Raw genomic sequence first — 16,809 nt, 5'->3', positions numbered from 1 at the left:
TTTCATGCGATCCACCTAACCCAAATGGTAATAAAAGCCTTGAAAATGTATTTATATATATATATATATTTGCAGGACCTTTAAAATTGTACATGGCCTTATTAAATATGCTAAATTTATTGTACAAAAACTTAGTGTAAACAGACTTATTTCAGTATACAGCAGGTGCTTGATAATGTACTGAGAGACCACACCATGTCACTGCAAGAATCAGGATTAAGACAATGAAAATAGCCTGTTAATATTAAATAAGTCTTGAGAATAATCACAGATGTAAATGTATTTTATTAAAAGCTCAGCGTAACACCACGTAAGCCCACCTGTTTTAAATCCTTTAATTATGACAATGAAGCTTGTTCAAAGCTCAATATGTAAACAAAGAATGTACAGAATTAAGCAGTTTTACAGTTGTTACATCTGTTGTTAGTAAACTAGACCAAGTACATCAGTTATTTGTCATGCAAGTGCCTTCACAATCACGTGAAACTCATTTTTCACTAACATCATCCTGCACTGTGAAGCGTGAATGAGTAACGTGTCAGGAATGTTTTGGCTTGGTGGATTTCTGCCACACATTATCATGTAAACCTAAGAAAAACACATAGTGAGTAAAATATCTCCTGACTAGAGGTACACGTCTAAACAGTCTAAGTCGACTATAAAGCTTTGTCCCAATAACTAACAAAGAAGTAAGGAATGTATCGTCCTGCTTCCCTCCTGTTTTTTGAGATTGTCAAAGTTCATCACATCTAAAATCACAAAGGCTCAAAACCGACTTTTAAAGCATCAAAATATTGCACCAACCTGCATTTCATTATAACTTAAAAGCAAATCTTAATGTAATACTGAACTCAAAGTTTCAACATTCACAGAAATCAAGTGTGAAAAAGTAAAAACAAAAGTAAAAGCGGGGCCACTAACCAAACTATCATCTGCAAAATATTTACACCAACATATTTTATCTTTGTTACATTACTAGATCTGACTTCTTGTGGTTTGAACAGTCATTATTTGAGTTTACATACTTTTGTCTAATGTTCATAAATTAATTACATGAAAACAACACAGTGATTAAATGATCAAAGCGCTTCTTGACTGGCTGAAAACCAAACAGTACATCAGCATAATGTGTTTGTATGCATTTCCTGTTAATGGTTATTTAAGCTGTAACTGACTCTAAATTAATAACGATAAAGACGTTTGGCCTCAACAACAAACCAAAGGGAGCTCAACACGCTCTAGTTTAATGACATGCATGCAAGTAGCAATTAATTTTTTTAAGTATCTTCCATCTGCCAGCGCATCAACTGCAAATCCAACACTCAATCAGACAGAAGGTTTTAAATACAGAGGCTTAAAACGGAGCCAAATCACGTAGATTAAAATATTCTGATATTTAGTTTTGCTAAATATCAAATATTAAATTGTTGAAAGCAACAGGACAACACAGATTTTGGTTGCCTTTCATGTATGTGCTTACATAGGTACTAGTCAAACCCTCACAAAGGCCTATTCAAAAACTGGAAATATTTCTAGATGACACAAAGAGGTGATAAACCAAACCATAAGGAAGCTTTTTTGCCACCACACCAAAAACAAACAAACATACATACATTTTGACTAGGACTCTCAACATTAACGCATCATCATGATTAATGTGATTAAAATCTTTGGCGGTCAGAATGGACAAACTTTGGACAAACTGCCCGAAATACATTGACGGAGACATTTCAGGGATTTTGAGTCATTCTGCAATTCAGATGGGTGAATTGCATAAAATTTTAATCGCGTTAAGTGTGATGACGGATTAATCTGCATTAATGTTGACAACCCTAGTTTTGAGCCGTAAGTAAAAAATGTATTTATTTCAATTTCAAGTTATTTTCTCAGAAGTTAGTCAAAGATTTTACTCATGGATGCCAAAAAATGTTTGTTGTCCATACAGCTTCCATACATGCTTGTTGTTTTTGTGACTTAAGTTATTGAAGTCAGCAGCAAGTCAGCTGCAAGTCGATAGACTGTGCTCCGTTAGCCAAACACAGTCTATCGTTTTTGCGTCCCCTGTAAATCTTTCAGGTGTTGTCTGTGCAGCACTTCTCTGTAGTTGGTTATTTTCTCTGAATGTTTCTAAATCTGCTTGTGTTTTTTCTATTTACCTGTGCTTTTAAAACAAAAAAACTGCAGTGTGTTCAACTCTCTCTGATGCTGCTGCTACTTGCGTGTGTGGATGTATGAAGGAAAGTCCGCAGTATCCACAATACCGTTGAGACCTTAGCACCAAAATGATTAAGAACAAAGCAATGCTATCAGTTATAAAACCACTTTAAGTCACTAACGCATCAGAGTTCATGAAAATACTTGAAAATGCAATGTCACAAAACACGTGTGATTTTCACTGTCAGCATAAAGTGAGTCACTACCTAACAACCACGTCTGAACCATCAGGAGGGACACAAACGTGAAGCAGCTCCCAGCATTAAAAATCCACTCTTACATATCAATATATCTATACATCAATTAAGTGTACTCAGCTGTACTCTGCACAAATAGGAAAATATGCACATTAAAAGTCAAGTGAATTTGAAATAAAACTTTCATCTGATTAAACTACTCCGAGTTCTTGGCATAAATTTGTGTGTCTGTGTGCGCACACAGGAAATGACGTATTATTATATACGTTCACACCATTGTTCACTTTACCTCAGAAGAACAAGGCTCTATCTTTTCGACATGTCCCACTGTAGTTTGAGATCTATGTATAAAAATATGGGTACATCTTATACAGCATGTATTTAAAGGGGCTGCATCAAAGTATGGCTTTGACATACATTTGGGACTCCTCATCCTCAACTAAACTTGTGTATTACAGACGTATCCATTATTTTTACATTTGTTATAAAGTATCTTACTCTGTAAAATACATATTATTGTACTGTCTTAGTAAAAGCGGTTTATAGAAAGATGGAGGAATAAGCCACACAGTGAAACTTAACATTGAAGGAAAGTCAGCTTCCATCCTGAGAATCTGTTTGAATCCATTTCATGTTATCATTTACATGTGTCGGTGTTTAACCCTCAAGTGACCATGCTCCTTTAGCCACTAAAATGACCAAGTGTGGTCATTTATGACCCTATTATATTATATGCAAGAACTCTTTTTTTTTAAAGGGCTCTGTTAGTGCTTGTGCTCTAATATCATTCAATAATGCTTTTTATGCTCTTTTGCATTGTTTATGCAAAAAACAGACCTTATTGTCTGTCTGTTACTTCTATTAAAACTATTTTCTTTGTTTCAATAATACTAGGGGAAAAAAAGATTCATTTTAAACCTTGAGGTATGTTTGTTTTACAGCATGCCAATTTTAACTCTAAAATTTAGGGGAAAAGAACATTTAAAAAAGGAACTGCAGAAAACTCTAGATGAAGTAACTATCAAATTCATAGTAGGGAACATTAAAGTAATCCCAGTATAAATATAGTCCTACTCGGCCACTTGAAGTTTAAACTTTAGAGGTGAGAGGCAGTGATGGCTTCAGTTTTGTGTTTGTTGTCTAGAGTCATCCTGATGTAGAGGGTCTTTTTTCCGGTTTGTGTCCTATCGCGAGCGAGCCGAAAAGCAACGCATGTACTCAGTTAGCCAGGGGTTGAACTCAGGTTGGACCACTTTTCTGGCCTTGTCCAGGTCAGCAGACTTGGCTCTCCGCCGCTCAGACCGCTGAGTCTGGATATGACGCTCCACCTCCCGCCTGGTCTTAGCACGCAGAGCTGATTCATAGATCTATCAGGTAAACAAAAATCCAATGTAACAACAAGCTTCTGTATGTACCTGTCAACAAATCCACTATGACAGTAAAATAACCTCATTAGTCGAAGCCACTGGGCCGACGTTGTGCGTCTTCCTTCCTGCAGTGTCTGCATCTTTCTCCCCCGACCCATACAAGGCGAAAGGATGTCTGCTCTCCTTACTGTCCTCTCTGGGCAGTCGAGATGGTGCAGGCCTGACCCGCTGTGATCGCCGGGGTTGCCTCAAGGACTTTGAGGGTTTACTCTGCTGTGGTCGGGGTCCTTCAGAGTCTCTCTCTATAAACAGAAGAAGCAAACGGGCTAAAGCACCACCAACATGGAAGAGGAACTCACAAAATAAACCAGAGGCACTATAAACTATCTATGGACGTTGCTTATAACACAGAGTTGTTTGCTAAAAGCAAAATACAAATTGATTTAACTTTAATCAACTTTCAGTTCATCATTTCATTAACAGTGTTTATTATAAGGCTTTTTCATTTATTTATTTATTTTTAATTGACTCAGCAACTGTTAATTACTTATTACCTCTGTTGCTGGCTCTCTGCTCCTCTTGTAGTACCTTTGTCTCCCTCATAGCATCAGATGCTGGGCCAAAAGAGCAAAGAAAATCGTAAGTTACAGTAAAGTATCAAGCATGTATCCCTACAATGCAGTAATAGGGCAACTGAATGAAAAAGAAATAAAGGAGCTGGACAAGAGGGCTCAAATTTGGAGAATAAACTTGACAACCAAAAGCTTTGAGTCAAAGACTTAAGAATTTTTCTGGGAACATTATTATTACTATTATTATTATTATTATTATTATTATTATGAACAACCCACATCACCCACTGCATGAGTATTTGAGTGGGCTGAGCAGCTCCTTTAGTCACAGACTGAAACACCCTCGCTGCAGGAAGGAGCGCTTTCGCCGATCATTTATCCCAACAGCAGTTAGACTCTATAACTCCTCAATCACAATGTCATAAGTCACTGGACACTGTGAACATCCACGGTCACCACTTCATGCATAATGGACCTTCCATGTGTATGGACATTTGCAGGTATATATGTATGTATATGTATACATATGTATATTTAGTGTCTACATGTGTGTGTGTACATGTCTATAAATAGGAATAGTAGTGGTACAATAGCTATATCAAGCTATATACTTTATGTCTTCCATATTTCCAACCATATCCATAATCACATACTGTGTATGCTACCATTGTATATAGTGTATTATCTTACTTTTTTTCATTGATTGTACTTATTTGTATTTTTGTATTTCCTTCTGATATCTGTACCTGAACTGAGGTGATGCAAAAATTTACCCGTTGTGGGATCAATAAAGTCTTATCTTATCTTTATTATTATTATTATTATATTTTCGGTGGCTTTAATACATAATATTTAAAATGATACATCCCAGTATGTTATTAAGGGTTTTATACAGGTTACCATGAAGTGCAGACTGTGCAGCAGGCCCTGTATCCTCCTCCTCTTCTTGAATAGGAAGCCTGGGTACGGGCCCCGAGGTTCTGCTCTGCTCCTGCTGTGTGTCCGTCCTCGCACCCCCACACTCCTCTAGCTCAGCCTCCGCGCGGCCACCGGTATCCTCCTGGTCCCGTACCTGGTTCTTGCTTGGAGGAATAGGAGGACTTCTACCTCCCGAGTCCGAGTCAGTATCGGAGCCGCTCCAGAACCAGGGGTTGTGCGTGTGTTCCAGCAGCCTGCGGGTCAGCCTGTACTTCAACATCTCCTCGTAACATTTAGTGTACGTGTCCCATTTGGGATCTTTAAACTTCTTCATGTACTCCGAGCGGATCCTCTTCGCCACCATCTTGCTCCTCTGAAAACTCTATAAACTGAAAAAACAGCTTGTTGTTACTCAAGCAGAACACGCCTAAACAGCCTCCACGCCCCTTTACACACAGCTCCGTGTTTGTTAGCACCGCCAGACATTTAAAAGATAATGGGGAAGCCGTTAAAACCAATGACGGAGCAGCACGAGGGGTTCCCCCTCCTCTAAGGAGCCCGCCTACATCCTGTCGAAGGCGGATGCAGGCGGGGGCAGTTTGCTTCCTTGTGTTAGGAAAGAGGACAAAAGACAAATCTGGGGACAATTACATAGTAAATGATCCATTTTTAATTCATTTAATCGGCGTTTCGTTTTTTTAAATGGCCTCCGGTAAAAACCGTTACATCGTTAAGAGCAGAAAGTTCCTGAACGCGATGACGTAAGTGCCACCTTCTCCTCTGATTGGCCGCAGAGGTGTAAACTGCTCTTGAGTATTCCAATTTACAGGTCGGATACAAATCAGTGTGAAAAAAGGAAACAAGAAACAAAAAAACACGACAGGCTGTGAAACGCATCCAGCTACAGCTCTACAAGCCTGTCCTCACTGCTGAAAAATGCTGTTCCGTAGTCCAGCTAATCAACACCTGCGTACAGAAAGCACAAGTGTACCATACGCCATTAGGCTGTAACTGAGAATCAGTGAGCTGGCTATTTATTGCCTGTAGCTTTTATAGCTATTACCTCCTCATGACAAATGTGTTATTTATAAACCTCCATTATTAATCATATGGCGCTAATACTGACACAGGGCAGTGATAATCGCCTGTCAGCGCCCGCAGGTGAAGCGCAGTAAACGTTAAATGTCACAGACCATCCATCGTCACTACTCAACAGCAGTGCGCGCCTGGCACGGAGAAATTCGGGGCTGTAACTGTCTAATTTTGCGTACAGTAAATATACTCACATCGGGGTCGGATTTCACGGAAGCAGAGCAGGACAGATGGCGTTCACAGTGCCGCTGCTGTAATCACACACGGGACTGCGTCTCCGAGCTTAGCTCCGCCCACCTGAAGACGTTTTTAAAAAGCCAAACACACCCGCAACAGGTGGCCCCGCGCCGGGGTGTCAGGAATGCCGTCTGTGCGGCCATGGAACTTGTACAAAATGGCAAAAGAGGATGGAAATACAGTTTGTTTTTGTCGTATGAGCCGTTTAGGCTTCAGTGATTACACCTAGGCCAACTTGTTAAGATAAATGGTGCTCTGTAGGGGGGGAAACAGGAAACATGTTGTCTTACAATAGGCTACTCGGGTACTATAAATGATGTGCGCGCCTGCAGCCTACTCCCAAACCTACATCTACATAACCTGTGAGCTTATATGCATATAAGGTATAATCCTGCGGAGATGACCCACGGTACCCGGAGTCTGGTTGTGTCTAAAGATGGTCTGGGGGCCGGTGGGTGAGCTCCTATGGTCGTGCAGGGAGGGTGTCAGGTGTCGGATATGCTACTAATCCAGTCAGTCTAAAAGGCTGAGCTGCTGCTGCTGCCTTCGCGCATTCCTGGCAAGTCAAACACCGACTGTCGGCAACTGCTCGAAGGCGTCGCCCTTCAATACCTCTTTCACCTAGCAGCCCCTCCCCCTGCCTCTCGTCCATCCAAATATGATCCAGACATTAGTGCCAGCTCGCGTTTAGATGTCCATGAATGCGCCCTGCACCTGGTCTTTCGTGGAACAATTAGCCGCACTATGTTTCGTTTAGTGGTTATCCCGGTTTATTTCCCACAGTTCTTGCAGGATTTGTTGAATACTGTAATATTGCATTGTTGGCTTATGGCAAATTTATCTTTTAAGAGATAAAAATATATTTATCGTCTGATTTCCCTGCGCTTTTGTTTGTCATCCTCTGCCAATACCGGAAAAACAAGACCAGGGGCAAAGTTACCAAATAATGGACTTTAATAAATTATCAATATGTATATACACTTACATTCACATGTGTTGGGCAACATGTTGTTCTTATTTTTTTTATTAAAGTTTTTTTGGTGGATGCATGGTTCAGTGGTGGTTTTCACAGCCTTTCTCCGTGCAACACAGACAACAGACAGCCATAAAATATGCACATTTTTGAAAGGATTAAAAAATGCATATGAATGTCAGCAGCGCGGACAGACAGTCCATCGACAGCAGAGTGTTGTCGTGCCGCAGAGGTCGATCCTCCTCCTTGCTTGATCTCCAGACGGCTGGTGGTAAAAATGATTGAGATGATGGAGAAGCTGGAGAAAAAGATGAAGGATTTAGAAGCACTTCCTGTGGACAATGCTGGGGCCGGCCTCGTCGTACTCCTGCTTGGAGATCCACATCTGCTGGAAGGTGGACAGGGAAGCCAGGATGGAGCCACCGATCCAGACGGAGTACTTCCTCTCGGGAGGAGCAATGATCTGGAGGAGGAAAGAGTGGATTAGTAAAGTGCCGGTTTCTATAAGTAAACAAGTGTTCAGTGAAATCGGGTGCGTATTTGCCAATTTATGCATAAAATATTTCAATCTTCTTGTAAACTCTGAAGCTTTTGCTTCTCTGATTTGAGTTCAATTTCAAGTACCTTGATCTTCATGGTGCTGGGAGCCAGGGCAGTGATCTCCTTCTGCATACGGTCAGCAATACCAGGGTACATGGTGGTACCGCCGGAGAGCACATTGTTGGCGTACAGATCCTTACGGATGTCAATATCGCACTTCATGATGCTGTTGTAGGCAGTCTCATGAATACCAGCAGACTCCATACCTGTTCAGATGAGATGAAAAAGTGTTAAGCAATTATTACCCGGTATGTACCAGTAGCCTCCATAAGTCTATTTGGTGGCAAAAACTTTTTTTTAAAAGAACTGATTCTTTGAAGTACCGATGAAGGAAGGCTGGAAGAGGGTCTCGGGGCAACGGAACCTCTCGTTACCAATGGTGATGACCTGACCGTCGGGAAGCTCGTAGCTCTTCTCCAGGGAGGAGGAGGAGGCAGCGGTGGCCATCTCGTTCTCGAAGTCCAGAGCCACATAGCACAGCTTCTCCTTGATGTCACGCACGATCTCACGCTCGGCTGTGGAGTTATAAGTTGATAAGTTATTATTCAGAGTGCCAAAAGCGTGAAGCGTGAAATACTAATGTGCGTAATAACACGGATTTAATGGGCTAAACTACACAAATTCTTCGCTGTTGTGAACATGTACACATCTTATTTTCACTCTATTTAAAACAATATCTTTACATTTAAGTATCAATATGCTCGCATGTGGGCATTAATAGGCCTCACAAAGTGTGACAATTATTTGCTGCGCCTTTTTATCTGTATGGGTAAATCTTTGATCAAAGCATGTCATAGCAAATTATCCCAAACACTGCTAATAAAAGTGAACGCTAACTGACAATTTAGACTCGTCTTCGCCCAGATAACGTCTTGCTAGAAAATGTTAGTTTCCTTCTTTCTTTTTCCTCTTTCTTTCAGGCCGTGTTGATTATTGTTCAATTGCTCACCAGTGGTCACGAAGGAGTAGCCACGCTCAGTCAGGATCTTCATCAGGTAGTCGGTCAGATCGCGACCAGCCAGGTCCAGACGCATGATGGCGTGGGGCAGGGCGTAACCCTCATAGACTGGGACGTTGTGGGTCACACCATCACCAGCATCCAGCACAATACCTATAGAGAGCCACGGAGAAAATTTAGTAAAGTCCGAGCGACAAAAAACGAAAAAAAAAAAGGTTAAAAAATACGTTTTGTGCGTAAAATCATGGGTAAAGTGGGTGCTTTGGGGGTGAATTTACGAGATAAAGTCAAATAAACCTACATGAACAGTTCCAGAAAGGCTGGTCGAGTGTGCGTAAAAGTTGTGCGTAAAAGCGTTTTGTTGTGAAATTGCTCCCTCAATAGTTATTGTCATTTATGTTAGATCGATTGACTATGTCAGTAACATATTATTAAGTAATAAGGTAAACTAGCTATATGTGTTTTATGTGTTTAGTAAGCTATGTTTGTTTATTTGTTTTATGTCAGTCTTACCAGTGGTACGGCCGGAAGCGTACAGGGACAGCACAGCCTGGATGGCCACATACATGGCAGGGACGTTGAAGGTCTCAAACATGATCTGGGTCATCTTCTCCCTGTTGGCCTTGGGGTTCAGTGGGGCCTCAGTGAGCAGGGTGGGGTGCTCCTCGGGGGCCACTCTCAGCTCGTTGTAGAAGGTGTGGTGCCAGATCTTCTCCATATCGTCCCAGTTGGTGATGATGCCGTGCTCAATGGGGTACTTCAGAGTCAGGATACCCCTCTTGCTCTGGGCCTCGTCACCGACGTAGGAGTCCTTCTGACCCATACCGACCATGACACCCTGAAGGGAGGAGAGAGGGGAAGATAAAAGGAAGGTTAGCCGGGGACGTCAACTGATCCATACAGATGTGCGACCTTTCCTGGACAGATTAAAGTCTTCGGACAGACACAGTGACCATTGCGTAAATGTGCCACATATCAGTCACAGAGACAGACAGAGCAGTTGTGAAGTTGGCACTTCATCTGTTACTAATTTAAAGGCTGCTCCAGGTAAAAGAAGCCAAAAATATTGTGACTGCGCTGATATCAGCTGCGCAAGCAGCTGAACTTTTACAATCATTTTTAGCAATAAATGTTAAATGTTTTAACAATCCAAAATGTTAATTTATTGTTTTTGTTTATTGCATTTTGATTTTAATTTATTTTTTGGAAGGTTAATTGTATTTCTTGATATTGAACGGTGTGATGGGTGAGGTGTGACAATTAGTGAGTGTGAAATAATGACTGCCGCCAATTAGTCCAGGCTAATATCAAGTCTATCGGTTAATTTTCTTCGCTGTTTACCTGGTGGCGGGGACGGCCGACGATAGAGGGGAACACGGCCCTGGGGGCATCGTCTCCGGCGAAGCCAGCCTTCACCAGGCCGGAGCCGTTGTCGCACACAAGGGCGGTAGTCTCATCGTCGTCACACATGTTGGCTTCTGTAAGAGAGGAGAGGAAGACAAAATATTTGAGTTTAAATCACATCAAATCCATAATGTATGTGACAGAAATGAATTACACAGTAAGGCGTTGATTAACTCTATCATTATTTTGTATTCTCATCCTACGTGTGGCTAAAAAGACTAAAAATAATTTCACGGAGCATGAACCTGTTCAAGTCCACTGCTTGCGCTATATAAATCTATGGTGCATTAACAAACCAACGCGTGATGAGTATCTTTTGTAAACGTCAATTAAATCTTATTAAAAGTAACTGATATTATTTTTAAATTTTCTATTGGAATTTGGCCAGACTTGTCTAAGATTTACTTTTTATTTAATCTTAGAAGAAATCAAGGCTCTAAAATAAGCTAAAGTTGAACCAAAATCCCTAGTATTCCCATTGTCTCACCAATCCTCCCTCAGGTAAATTTCTCTCGTTTTTAAATTGTCATAAAGTAGAACAGCTTAAGATCAGACCAGAAACTCAGTCCAAATGTTTTATCTACCTATCTATCAATTTATCAATTATTTAGTCTATTTAATTACAGATCTGATAGTTTAGGCTTCTCCTGTCAAGCACAGTGTTTGTGTTCTGCCTCCTCAACTGTAAACAGTTCTTCTTCCTTCAGGTCTCTCCTATGGTCTAGCTATCCTCCAGCAGTCGTGTTGCCCCAAATCAGCCTCAAGTCCTATGCCTCCTGTCCCCGGTGGTCCTTCCTAATTTTTGCCCCTAAGTAATTGCAGTGGCTCCCCGGTTAAGGCTTAGTCTAGTGTCCCAGCCTGGATGAGTGGCTTCAGGAGTGTCAGGTCCTAGCAGGGTCTTACCTTAGGGGTGTGTCTGCGGCTCGGAGAGAACGACCCAACCAGTGCTGCTGCTGAACCAGCTACAGTCCTTACTGCTGCCTGTCCACCTTTTATACCGAACGTCCACCATTCACAAACCTCAGCACTGGCCCCCATCCCGGCCCTCTGCCATATTAGGATACTGACAGGCCGAGGCTAGGGAGTGGGTGGAGGTGGGGTGCCGACGTGAAGGCAAGGAGGGCACTCCATCAATCGGATTTCAGGAGGGGATCACAAGTGACGCTGCGCGCCCCCGACGTGGAGAGAGCGCGCGCCATATATGGAACTGTCGCTCTGACCTCCCATCAAGGCTCGCGGTCCCACCTCGAGGGCCGTATAAGGACCATGCGGACCACTGGGGAGTGTTTCTAGGGGAGACGCCAATTGCTACCAAGCAGGGTTATAGATTTGTTGCTAGTAGGCCTCATCCAGCCTTAAAATGGGAATATGCTTCCCTCATCTGAACAGATTTAGGCCACGGTGAGGGCCAGGGCTTGAAGCAGTGACTGACAGGTCAACCAGGAAGAGAGCTGTACAGGGCCAATTAATAACTCAATTAATACAGGTTTATTAAAGGTCAACGGACAAAAGCTGAAGTTGGAAATTCTGTATATAACAGCTAAATATGTACTGCATTATTTCAGCCATCATATGTCAGAATTAACCCTTTATTTCTAATTAATCACATTAATTAGAGTAGAATTAACTTACAGTGTTGCTATAAAAGTGTACTTTTTATTCATTGATTGCTAGTTTAAATATACTCTTTTTTTTTTTAAAACACTAAATACTAAACATATTGATCAATGTACAGAGAACCAATCAGAATTAGGAGATTGCAAACGTAACCCCCCCCCCCTTTCTCAGTTATAACTGCATCCACAAATGTATTAAGATGCATTAAATCGTGTATTAAGATGCATTAAATCGTGTATCAAGACGTGCAATGAATTAAACTCAAAATCGGATCCTGCAGCCCATGTGGCTTCAAATTCACGGAGCTCTAAGTTCGAAGTAGCCAGCAGCTGAAACCTTATCTGAAGGGGCTACTCTGCTCTGTCAGTGAAGCAGTTGGATTAATTATAACTCCAATGGAGGAGGGGAGCTGGTGCGTGTGTGACAAATGGAGAGTGTGTGCGTGCGTGTGTGTACATGCATGTTAGTGTGTATTACTGACGGATACACCGAAAGGAATGAAAGAGGAGGTGCCAAGGTGGTTATAATAACTCCATAGGAGGAGTGAGAGAGGATTAGATTAGAGTAGAAACAAAAAAACAAACAAAACAAAAACAGAGATGGATCTAAAGCAGGAGAGAAGAGAACCATATTTATGGTGAACTGATCAATCAGACAGAAAAAAAATCACAATGGGTCTGGCAACTCCTGGAATTCCTACCTGAAAGCAGCATACAGAAAGCAGGACAGCATTAACATGACTAATTATTCATTTATTTATTTTTTTAATATTCAGATCTTAGATCAAGGATTTCTTTGTAGATTATTTGTGTTGACTGTGGCTGTTTGTACACATCTAATTGCAAATATTTTGAAATATATCATGATGGGTAATTTATCAATAATGGACATATTGACTGATAAAAAGGGGTTGCTCTATATTTTACTTATCGAGCTGGGTTTCAATGGGAAGAGAGAAATATCAACACATAGTCTTACATAACCTGGACTGTCATTACAGCTCCTAACTATGGCCTGCAAGAGGTTGGAGGTAATGAATTGATTGCCTGTGTAAACAGAGGACTTAATCAGGTAATTTTTAATTGCATTCAGTAATTCAGTGGTTCCTTCCTGAACTTAAAATGCATTTCTGCAGCACCTGTGCTCACTGATATGTCAATGAAAATAGGAAAAGAGGAGGTAGGCTGACAAAATCTTGGATGCCTTGGTGGATGAGAGCAAATGAGCAGGGCTTCCTTGGGTACAGGCCGAAAGTAGAGAATGTGGATTAGGGAATGTGTTTGCGTGTGTGTGGGGGGGCTGAAGGGGTGGAGGAGCTGCAGAGCAAGGTTGAGCTACTTTTATGCACTTGCTGTGAACCATTTTGGATCCGGGGGCCAGTGAAACACCTAAAATGTAAAGGGACGGGCAGTTGTTGGGGAGCGCAAGAGGGAGACGCGCAAGAGGAGGTCAGAGGGGCCGAGGGGGAGGAGATTAGAGAGAGCAAGCCTGGAGCATAGAGGGAGGAGGAAGATGGAGATGAAAGGGTGTGTGCAGCAGGTGGCAGAAAAGATGAGTGCAGTTGGTCGGAAGATGTGTGACCGAGGCAGCTGAAGAGAGACAGAGACTTTGGAAAGGGTAGAATATTTTGGGGGGTTTGTGTGTTTTGAAAATTAGATGTAGTTTGGTGACAGAGAGCATTTTGGACACTTTTTAGACGTGAATAGGCTGAAGGAAAAGGGTATTTTCTTTGTAAAAGCTCCCTCAGTCTCTGTGGCTGCCTACCTGCAACTTTTCTAGTGAGGCTTTCTTCAGCTGAAAGTTTCAGGACTATCATGGGAGCACAGAGGGCGAGAGTGACAGGGAACGTGTAAGAATAGCACAAGCTCAGGCATTCAGTAGCTGGAACCAATACTCTTGCTGTACATGAGCGTGCTACCTTTTAAAGTGTGGCAGCATGCTCGACATGTACAGTAGATCTTTCTTTATTTTAGGAGCGAATAGGCAGGACTTGATGTTGGAGATTTAAATGAACTTGCTGTCCATTTTGCTGCTGTGAGGAGTGGCTGAGGATACTGAGGATGTTGTAAGTGGACAGGTAAAAATCGAACACAACCATAAAATATCAGCTCCTTTATCAGCTCTTGTTTCTCTTCATTTTGATTCAATCAGCTCATGGAATCACCCTCCAGTGCTCGGGGTGAGCATAACATGAAGATGGTAAAATGTCACCATGTGGGCAGTGTTATGGAAGATGATGGGCGGTGTGACATGCCAAAGACAGGCAGAGGTTGATGCATGGCTACCTATTCGGTGGATTTCTCAAAATTATATTGAGTCTTCTCTGCTTTATGTGACTGTAGAAATTCTCCTGAGATTCCTCCATATGGTGCTTTGGCATGACTGAGATTCAAAACGCAACGTAAATTATTCTGGTTATTTAGTTATATTTATTATTATATATTATATAGTTATATTCCTGTTTGTTTGTTTTTTAGCAATGTAAGGCTCTGTGTGGTGTTTCCAAGTGACAAATAAAGACTTTGAATGCTGCTGTGTAAGGCCAAGAAGGGTCAGGACCTCTTTTCTTGGCGTTCCTCAAATAGCTCAGTGTAGTCACGTGGGGATCGGTGAGGGGAGCTGCAGCACATGGAGCTGGAATTGGAGACCTGGTCTGGTGCAGGGGAGAACCCAAAGTCTATAGTCTTAAGCTGAATGCCAACTAATGGAAGCAGCAAGACATCAAAGTCTTGAGCAATATGTCAGAAATATTCCAAGATCAGATATTTAGACTTTAAATTAGATAGTCTTTTTTACAGCATTATTTGGTCACTAAGGTCAAGAATTAATAAAACTATTCATCAAATCATTGTTTTATTCCAGATGTTTTCAGTGTGGTTCAGTCTTGTGTGGATGTGCTATAAAACCTGTCATTTACAAAGCAGAACTGACAAATTTCAAATTTTAAAGACTTGATTCATCTTCATGGACTTTTAAGCTGCCCCCCCCCAGGTGTAACAAACGTTTTACAAGGATAAATATATCGACTGCATCCCTTCAATGCCACGACCTGTCTGTGTGCCAGCAGATGGGACAACGGTCTATTTGCAGCAAAGCTCACAGCACTGTCATCACAACCTACCAGCAGCTGAATACACATTAATCATATCACAACCATGAGGTTTCAGTCTGGTATGAAGGACTGAACCAGAAACCTGAAGTGAGAGCCTCACAGCAGGAAGGTAGCTCAGTGTATGAAGCAGCAGTGCCACCTAGTGAGAGCCTGAAACACTGCACAGGCACGCACTGAAACGCGGTTAGGTCAATGAACATGAGGAGAATTACTGCCGTTTTGCACATAGTTGGACAACTGAGTTTTTTCATGACAAATTTAGCTGATAAAACATCTGGATTCCCCCCCCCCCCCCCCCCAAGTGTTAACAATATAGAGGCTGTTCACCTGAACTCTCAATATGAAGTGAAGTGATGTCAGTGCAAATGAAGGAGCTCATCATTAACCAAAATAAACCAATCAGAGAGACTTTAACAGTGGTCAAATCACGGACCGGATACATTCAAGAATAAAAGCACTTCTCAGTCAGCAACACCAAAAGCCCTGAGAGGCACCTATAGTGGATAACTACAGAATTATTTCCCGTGGATATTACATTGCAAGTTAGTGCAACACTTTTATTAAACTCCTTGAATTGAGGCTGAAAATGTAATCATCCAGATACTTATGTAATATGGATGAACAAATGTGATATAATGACAGAACGGCAGAGCAGCTGGGACTGCTTGATTCATCATCACATGGTTTCTGCTGGAACTGTAGTGGAAAGTCAATTGAAGAGTGGGAGTGTAACAGCTTCTTTGTAAACTGTTTAAATACTAGTGTGATGACCATTCAACTCATTCAACTCTCTCGGTTTGGTTTGGAGGTGGGCAACCCGTGTGACGCGAGGCTTAAGAGGAAGCACACCTGTCACCACGTGGCTGATTGTTTAAAATATGTCCCTTCTCTCCTCTATGCTACGCATGTGGTTTTGTTTAGATTTGGTTCTGGGAGCCAAAAAGGCCATCTTTATGTTGCAGTTTTGCCTGATGTATATTTGAGGATGAAGATGACTATTTCACCATTTTGATGTTATTGTCATGATTGGAGAAATATAAATCAGTTTCTTTATTTGGTTCACATTCAGAATTAACTTCACGATGGTCTTCATCTGCAGACAGATCCTCCTCCTCTATGATCAAAGTTGAATTTTAGAGCTTTCAGGGCTATGACCCTTTATTCTGCTGCTCATTCGGTAAAACTCTGACAGGAGAATGTCTCATATGTAGCTGTGGAATGTTGTCAGGACTCCACTGCAGAGATTCTTTACACGTTTTGCTCTCTTGCTGGCGAGTGTCCCCTCAATGTGGGTGGAGAAGAAGTCATAACGCCACCTGCATTCACGCGGTTTACACGAGGTCAATAGAACCTCATGTAGGGAGTGTTGTGCGTGTGGTGAAATGTGTCTCACAGCTGCACATAAAACAAATAGATTTTGACCCCTTTAACAACCACTTTGAATGCCAGGTCGAACTGACCCAAACACTATCTATGTGATATAAACATGCGGGGGTTAAAAAATACTTTAAAAAATCGAAGGGAAAATTTTTTTTTAACTTTAAAACA

The 16,809-nt window shown here is 41.7% G+C and overlaps 2 protein-coding genes across 3 annotated transcripts; both read right to left on the bottom strand.

Moving 5' to 3' along the window:
- Window positions 1-320: 320 nt before the first annotated feature.
- On the bottom strand, window positions 321-6,658 carry ccsapb (centriole, cilia and spindle-associated protein b). Of its 2 annotated transcripts, XM_085267748.1 has the most exons (5): window positions 6,555-6,658; window positions 5,251-5,657; window positions 4,333-4,392; window positions 3,860-4,080; window positions 321-3,778 (listed from the first exon to the last, which is right to left on the bottom strand). In XM_085267748.1, the coding sequence occupies exons 2-5, from the start codon at window positions 5,630-5,632 to the stop codon at window positions 3,596-3,598; spliced, it is 846 nt and encodes a 281-aa protein (XP_085123874.1). In that variant the 5' UTR covers window positions 5,633-5,657; window positions 6,555-6,658; the 3' UTR covers window positions 321-3,595. The 2 variants fall into 2 exon arrangements, with proteins under 2 accessions (XP_085123874.1, XP_085123879.1); XM_085267753.1 differs by lacking the exon at window positions 6,555-6,658 and having other exon boundaries at window positions 5,251-5,976.
- An 875-nt stretch (window positions 6,659-7,533) lies between these two features.
- On the bottom strand, window positions 7,534-11,588 carry acta1b (actin alpha 1, skeletal muscle b). The gene is made up of 7 exons (XM_085267741.1): window positions 11,436-11,588; window positions 10,470-10,606; window positions 9,642-9,966; window positions 9,120-9,281; window positions 8,494-8,685; window positions 8,195-8,376; window positions 7,534-8,033 (listed from the first exon to the last, which is right to left on the bottom strand). The coding sequence occupies exons 2-7, from the start codon at window positions 10,596-10,598 to the stop codon at window positions 7,890-7,892; spliced, it is 1,134 nt and encodes a 377-aa protein (XP_085123867.1). The 5' UTR covers window positions 10,599-10,606; window positions 11,436-11,588; the 3' UTR covers window positions 7,534-7,889.
- Window positions 11,589-16,809: the final 5,221 nt, after the last annotated feature.

Source organism: Mchenga conophoros, linkage group LG1 (assembly GCF_057382185.1).
Source record: "Mchenga conophoros isolate Kocher_MC1m ecotype Shallow Benthic linkage group LG1, M_conophoros_male_GT1.1, whole genome shotgun sequence".
Classification (NCBI taxonomy): Eukaryota; Metazoa; Chordata; class Actinopteri; order Cichliformes; family Cichlidae; genus Mchenga; species Mchenga conophoros.
Note: the sequence above shows the minus strand (reverse complement) of the source record. Positions and strands in the feature narration are given on the sequence as shown.

Coding starts and splice junctions, on each gene's coding strand:
- ccsapb (XM_085267748.1), bottom strand. CDS start 5,632: ATGGTGGCGAAGAGGATCCGCTCGGAGTACATGAAGAAGTTTAAAGAT. Junction 4,081..4,332: donor GCAGAGAGCCAGCAACAGAG/GTAATAAGTAAT, acceptor TTCTGTTTATAG/AGAGAGACTCTGAAGGACCC. Junction 3,779..3,859: donor CAGTGGCTTCGACTAATGAG/GTTATTTTACTG, acceptor TTTACCTGATAG/ATCTATGAATCAGCTCTGCG.
- acta1b (XM_085267741.1), bottom strand. CDS start 10,598: ATGTGTGACGACGATGAGACTACCGCCCTTGTGTGCGACAACGGCTCC. Junction 9,967..10,469: donor TCGGCCGTCCCCGCCACCAG/GTAAACAGCGAA, acceptor TCCTCCCTTCAG/GGTGTCATGGTCGGTATGGG. Junction 8,686..9,119: donor CTACTCCTTCGTGACCACTG/GTGAGCAATTGA, acceptor ATAACTCCACAG/CCGAGCGTGAGATCGTGCGT.